The sequence below is a fragment of the Borostomias antarcticus genome, assembly GCF_949987555.1.
Source record: "Borostomias antarcticus genome assembly, chromosome: 14".
Taxonomy (NCBI): Eukaryota; Metazoa; Chordata; class Actinopteri; order Stomiiformes; family Stomiidae; genus Borostomias; species Borostomias antarcticus.
In genome coordinates, this window is record NC_140247.1 from 18878124 (window position 1) to 18885334 (window position 7211).

A 7211-nucleotide genomic window follows, 5' to 3' on the forward strand; every position below is an offset into this window, starting at 1 on the left:
GCTGGAGAGAACTTGTGCTAAACTAAGACATGTAGACTAGCCACCTCCTGAGCCGCTCGTATCCTCATCGCCTAGCAGGAATTTCAGGCTTGACACTTTACAAAACTCACATTGATGATCTGAGGTCATGTTTATACAAAATAACACATTTAAGATGACATTTTGCAATCAGGCTGTCAGTCTGTCATATATGATTGTCAGCTTCATCTGTGTGGAACACACTGCTGTTACTGTATTCATGATATATACCAACAATAAATAAGATACAGTGTTCTCATTCAGAACCTCTGTACTCTCACCCCCTCTCTCTACACCTCTCTATCGCTCTCATTCACGCCCGCCCTCTCTCTCTCTCTCTCTCTCTCTCTCTCTCCCTCCCTCCCCCTCTCCAGCCCCTGAAGAAGATGGCGGATCGCATCAGGAAGTACCAGATTCTGAACAACGAGATCTTCGCCATCCTCAACAAGTACATGAAGGCTGTGGAGACCGACAGCTCCACTGTGGAACACGTGCGCTGCTTCCAACCCCCCATCCACCAATCCCTGGCCACCACATGCTGAGAACACACACACACACAGCCCCCATAGCACATGCACACACACACATAGCACACACACTCTGCCTCTCAGTAGTCTTTTACTCATGCCATGGGTAAACAAGCTTTATGGCTTTTTAATTTTCTTCATAATGGCAACTAAGGTTCCATGGAAGCTCCTGGTGTCTCTGTGCTGGAGCTTCCGAGGCCCACGGCCACGCCCATAGAGTCTGTCTTCAACCAGGGCAGACCTCCTTTATCTCTGGCTCTCCTGAGAACCACAAATCCCAGAAGTCCATGTACTGTCTTAAGTTTCTGAGGTTCTCTCAGACTCTTCCTCTCTGCTCCGTGTCCGAGGGTCTCTCTCTCCGAGGGTCTCTCTCTGCCAGGCTCATGCATGCCTCCACGTCTCCCTGAAGCTGCACCCCACGTCGCTGTGGACCGGGCCAGGGTAGCTGTCGAGTCACACACACACACACACACACACACATCAATCAGAGAGCTGGGTGGGGACCAACCTCACTCTTACGGTACACCCGACGGGCCCAATGGACAATCTAGAGATCAACAATCCTAACAGGAAATACAGATAGACTAGTCGACCAAACCCACATGGATCTCGGACAGACGTCTGAATATATGAAATGATTTTGTAGATATACAAAAGCAAACGAGTGTGAGTCCATGGTGGTGCTGAGTATGGCTACAGAGAGAATCGATTAGTACGCCTTGCATCCGTTCAGTCATAACACAACCAGCTGTCTGCTCATACCGTGTGTATGTTAGTCTAATCACTTTCACAGGTGATTTGAACACCTGTCTCACACGCAACACGCTTGCTTTCAGAGGAATATAAACACTTTTTTTTTTCTTTGCATTTATTTATTTGAAACTCATCTGATTGATCTCAATCAGAGCCAGAGTACTTTTTATTCAATACCCATTCCCATTGTAAATTTCACTGTTGAGACTAAGTGGTGTTGAGTGTTGTAATAGTTATTGTTTTTAATTATTGATAATTTAATTTACACATTTGGTACTTGCTCTTCTACTGACTAGAAATCTCATGGACTTTTCGTCTTTCATCAGTCTGTTGAAACATGTAATTCATTCATTCATTCATTCATTCTGTAGCTGAGCTTCATCCTGTGACATTGTTTACCTTTTTGAAATTCTGCGCAAGTATGTTTACTTTTTTTAGAGTAAAAAACAACAACATTAGAAATACCTCTAGATTGTAAAAAGATAATTATTAGATTAACCAGTTCAGAGAAGGAATAGAGACTTTGGTCAGAAAAAAAAGCTTCTCTACCGTACATTTGATCCCTAAATGAATTGAAGAGATTGCAGATTGTTTTTTAGGTAGCAACAAATGATGAAAGGCCAATATAGCCATTCAGTATTCTCTATTGTTGGATTGATTTAGAGTTAGCAGTGTTACCAAAATATGCAAATAGCCTATTTTGTCCCCTGTTTTATTTCCTCATGAAGGATGAATCTACTGTAATATGGTTTTATTACAATATCCCCATGTCTTTATCTTTTTCGTTTTGAATGAAGATAGTTTCTTTTGTAATTGTTCCAGTTGTCATTTTATTATATTTATTCACACAACTACACCTTATTGTTCATTGAAGGGGTGAATCTATAAAAAGTGAAGGTATAATGTGTCATTTTCAAACCTTAGCATGACAAGTGTTATTTATTGTCATCAATGGCTCCATTTGTGACATGAGGTTTTGTTTATGATATTGTTGTACGAGTGATCATGTTTTGAAATACAAAAAGGAGAAAAGATTATAAAGTACAACAATGTCCTGCAAAGGATTTGAAATTATGTTGTATTTCCATGAAATAAAAATGTCTAACTGAAAGCTGGCTATGAGCTTTTGTTGTGTGTTTATAGTCGAAGTCAGGGATCATCAACTGGAGGTCCTCGAGCCAAATCCTGACCCCCAAAGCTTCCCATAGGCCTTCAGAAATCTATTGAATATCAAAAAAAAAAAATCTTCCAATATTGAAGCAACATAAAAACAGTTGAAAAATAAATATTCTTAATATGAATGATTTGCTGACCCCAATACGTGCTTTTGACAGTGGGTTCTAAAGAATCCTGTCTTATACCCAGTAGCCTAGCCTACACAACCCGATGCAGGAAATGAATGCAGGCTCATTCGCAAAGGTGTGCTTGCTTCCCTGGTTGTGAATAGCGGTAGAAAGACTTGTGCAGCCTGTCTTCTTTCAAGACTATGGACAAACTCATAGCTCTCGTTTAATATTTTGTTTTATTTATATGCTCTCATTTGTCATTTCGTTTCATTTTATTTTTCACATAGCCTACACAATGACTGTAGGCTCGCTTTCAAGAGTCCATAGAAAGGAAGGGGTTCACAGCGGATTCTACTCAGATGTTCATTTAACAATGAACCCCACGAATTAAATCTGAGGCTGAAATACTCTAATCACATTTGGTTAATGGGATAAATTATATCCCCACTCTTTCTTCTTCGGGCTCTTTGAGAGTGACATTTTTGTCAGTTTATGGCTTCACAATCCCAACTAGTGAAACCAAAATAGCTTGATCGCCCCCTGGTGGCTGGGTGCAGTATAGGTCTCAGGAGTCTGTTAACACCAGTGTTGGACACGTTTGTAATCAGTTAGTTATTTTTTTTATTTAGCCTTTATTTTACCAGATAGACCCATTGAGACGCATGGTCTCTCTTACAAGGGTGACCTGGCCAAGAAGGCACCAGTCAATCATAAAAACACTGTAAACATACAAGGTTCATCATTCATACAAGAACAAACATCAGAATTAGAAAAGAAAAAAAAACAATGTTAGCAAATCAGGCCTATTGAAACAAATCATCTACAATATAAAAATGTCAACACTGCTGAGCGTACTTATAAGAACATCTGCATTCCTCCTTTACAGAATGATGAATGAGAGTTTTAAACTCTCCAAGGGTCACTAAGGTGTCCAGGCGAAGGGAGTTTTGAATTGTGTTCCAAGCCTCCAGAGCACAATAGGAAAAAGCAGACTTGCCTAGCTCAGTAAGGGCCCTGGGAACTTTAAGAAGAATCCATCTTGCAGATCGTGTCTGATAGCGAACATCAGTAGAAGAAAGCAAATTACAAAGGTAGAGGGGAAGTTTACCTATGAGTGCTTTGTAAACAAATAAAAGAAAATGGAGCCGCCTACGTGTGTAGAGAGAGGACCAGCCCACCAATTCGTATAGTAAGCAATGATGGGTAAGTGAATTAATAAAAAGAAATGCTAATAAAACGTAGGGCAGAGTGATAAAGTGGGTCCAATCTCTTTAGAACAGTGGAAGCTGCATGCATGTACAGAATATCTCCATAGTCGATTACTGATAAGAACGTTGCTTGAACCAGTCTGGCTTTGACTGGAAAGCAACAATTATTTCTATAATAAAAGCCCAGAAAAGGTTTAAAGTCGCACTGAAACGACGTTTGAGATCATCTAACTTCTGTAATTTGACGTATTTCCGACGCAAACAAGCTATGAGGGTGGGAGATATGTTTAGAGGAATTTGATTGGAACATTGACAAGTGGACGGGTTTTAAGAACTTTAGACAGATTCTATAGAAGGATAGCGCTGATTGACGGGTGGAGGTCGTGAGATTATTGGCCTAAAATCTAAGGTACCTGTTGTCGTCACTGCACGTGACCTACCGTTTTCCAGGAAGTAAGAAATTATATACTTTGATATAAGATTACAACAAAAGTAGAATTTTGTAATTCTTTTGGCATACTTCGTTGAATAGGTGAACACTATGACCAATTATGTGAACCAAAATGGGACAGAATGCTTTTTTCATTTCAGTGCATATTGGTCATAGTTACCTCACAAGAAAGTGAAAATATGAAACAATAATTACATCAATAACAATAAATAAACAATAATTTATAATTTTAAATATAAAACAATAAAATTAAATACTGGCCACTACAGTGTCTGCAGAGAAAAATTCTGTCCCTTGGACAAATGTAGCTGATGACTCCTGGCCTAGGTTTTCCCATAACTACAGGTATACCTGAAACTACAGTGAGACAACTGTTTGCCTTGTCAGCCTGTAGAGGGCGCTGTAGGACTGTGGTCAAGTCAGACTTGTTGACGCTGGTATCCTTCGTGGCCGCCAGCTCACCACCACATCTTCCATCAGTCTTCTGTCTTCCTCTCTCACACAGACACCATGCTTCCTCCCTCCTTCCCTCCAACACAGTCTCCGCCCGCAGGTCATGCAACTTTATTCCCAGCAGTAGAAATAAGACCAGACCGTGGCCTACGCTCCCAGTATGGTCTGTCTGTAGTGTGACTCCACGTCTTCTGCGTTGGTGATGGTGTGGAGTGTTGGGTGGGATGAGGACAAGGGGGGGGTGCAGTAGCGTTAGTGATGGTGTGGCTGTTGGGTGGGATGAGGACGAGGGGGGGGTGCAGTAGCGTTGGTGATGGTGTGTTGGGTGGGATGAGGACGAGGGGGGTTGCAGTAGCGTTGGTGATGGTGTGGCTGTTGGGTGGGATGAGGACTAGGGGGGGTGCAGTAGCGTTGGTGATGGTGTGTTGGGTGGGATGAGGACTAGGGGGGGTGCAGTAGCGTTGGTGATGGTGTGGCTGTGGAGTGTTGGGTGGGATGAGGACGAGGGGGGTTGCAGTAGCGTTGGTGATGGTGTGGCTGTTGGGTGGGATGAGGACTAGGGGGGGTGCAGTAGCGTTGGTGATGGTGTGGCTGTGGAGTGTTGGGTGGGATGAGGACGAGGGGGGTTGCAGTAGCGTTCCAGGTGCAGCCGGCTGCAGGGTTGGTGACAGCACTGCTCCACGATGCCTCTCTTCACCCTGTGGTCCCTCCCTGACCCCCCCTTCCACAGCCCGGGGTCCTGCTCACCCCTCTGACCCAGGAATCCTGTCAGGAGGGGGGAGAGAGATTTACCAAACCCTGTCGATTAAAACACTAAATAGCTAGTCTACTACAAAGCAAGTCTCCCGTCCCTGAGAATAGCGTTGAGAGGTCTAGCTGTAAGATGGAGACCTGAAAGGTGTTGTAGGTTGATTTTGACAGTCTGTTTAGTGGTGTTTAAGTCTCCACTTCAGGGGAGTATAGAGATCAGATGGTATCGGTCGTGTCTTCCTCCAGAGAGAACTTCAGACACAATCTTTGAGATTTTAACCGATAAGTTTGATGTTTGTTTTTTGAGGGAGTATAATGAGGGATTTAAAAGCTTAACAGAGCTCTTGCAACTGGATTTGTCACACACACACACACACACACACACACACACACACACACACACACACACACACACACACACACACACACACACACACACACACACACACACACACACACACACACACACACACACACACACACACACACACACACACACACAGCAGGATGAAATGGAAGAAAAATGTGACAGACTTTACAAGCCAGGGTCTTACCTAGCTCAGTCTCACCCTACCTGAGTGTCTTCTAGCACAGTCTCACCCTGGCTGGGTCGCTCCTATCTCAGTCTCACCCTGGCTGAGTCTCTCCTAGCTCAGTCTCACCCTGGCTGAGTCTCTCCTAGCTCAGTCTCACCCTAGCTGGGTCTCTCCTATCTCAGTCTCACCCTGGCTGGGTCTCTCCTAGCTCAGTCTCACCCTAGCTGAGTCTCTCCTAGCTCAGTCTCACCCTGGCTGGGTCTCTCCTATCTCAGTCTCACCCTGGCTGAGTCTCTCCTAGCTCAGTCTCACCCTAGCTGAGTGTCTCCTAGCTCAGTCTCACCGTGGCTGGGTCTCTCCTAGCTCAGTCTCACCTGGGCTCGGCCTCACCTACCTATCAGTGGGTGCAGATCCCTCTTCCCGTGGCTCCTGCCGGCGTTGTAGTAGATGCCCCGCTCCCCACAGACCAGGGAGAGGGTGTCCACCAGCTGGGAGCTACACAGGTGCAGCGGGGTGGGGGCAGAGGAGGCCAAGCCTGGAGAGAACAGCAGAAGGACCAGCAGCATGGACACCGCCCACAGCACCTCATCCATCACAGCGGATTTCTGACAGAGAAGGAGAAGATAAGACTTGTTTACTGTACATGATTTAGACAAAGACTTATTCCCCCCAATCACGTCGGATAGGAGGCATGAAGGAGTTTGAATTTTGATATTTAAACTGATAATTCTGTACATTTTTGAAAGCAATCAAGATTCATTATCTATCTTGAATTCTGGACATCTCAAATCACAATACAGACAAGACCAAACTGCACGGCTGTGCTAGTGAAGCTCGGTGAGCTCGTTGAGGCGAGTTAACAGTTATTCAGGCTTTCATTAAATATCAGAGGCGGGGTGCATAAATACGCTTTTAATGCTTGTGAGGGGACGATTAGTAGTTGGACGCAACCATGCTATGTCTGTCCATATAGAGATAGCTGGGTTAGTCAATCAGCCTTGCTATAAGTCTGTAAATCAGTCAGCCTTGCTGATCTGGAATGACCCATAGGGGAGGAACTTATTTCCTATTTCTGTTGCCTGAGGTAGCTTGATGTACAAGTTCACCCAGGCGTGGACATCGTAGCCCGGTTTACCAAACTCATCACTGAAAACTTACCCTGGAAAATCACTCATCACATTTTTTTTGTATGTTTTCATCATGATAGTCACTATCATAGTGAAAACGTC

The 7211-nt window shown here is 44.1% G+C and overlaps 2 protein-coding genes across 2 annotated transcripts in view; one reads left to right on the forward strand and one right to left on the reverse strand.

Annotated features, from left to right (window-relative positions):
- The window catches only part of cyfip2 (cytoplasmic FMR1 interacting protein 2), a gene marked incomplete at its 3' end in the record, with an annotated part of 41158 nt that extends 40598 nt beyond the window's left edge, over positions 1-560 (forward strand). Inside the window, exon 30 of the mRNA XM_084449196.1 lies at positions 393-560. Within this exon, the coding sequence (XP_084305322.1) occupies positions 393-560 (168 nt within the window). The remainder of the gene's footprint in view (positions 1-392) is intronic.
- A 4692-nt stretch (positions 561-5252) lies between these two features.
- On the reverse strand, positions 5253-6575 carry LOC311317470 (insulin-like; the record flags this gene model as incomplete). The annotated part of the gene is made up of 2 exons (XM_084448552.1): positions 5253-5461; positions 6377-6575. 2 exons carry the CDS (start codon positions 6573-6575, stop codon positions 5253-5255), a joined length of 408 nt encoding a protein of 135 aa, XP_084304678.1.
- Between the last annotated feature and the right edge of the window lie 636 nt (positions 6576-7211).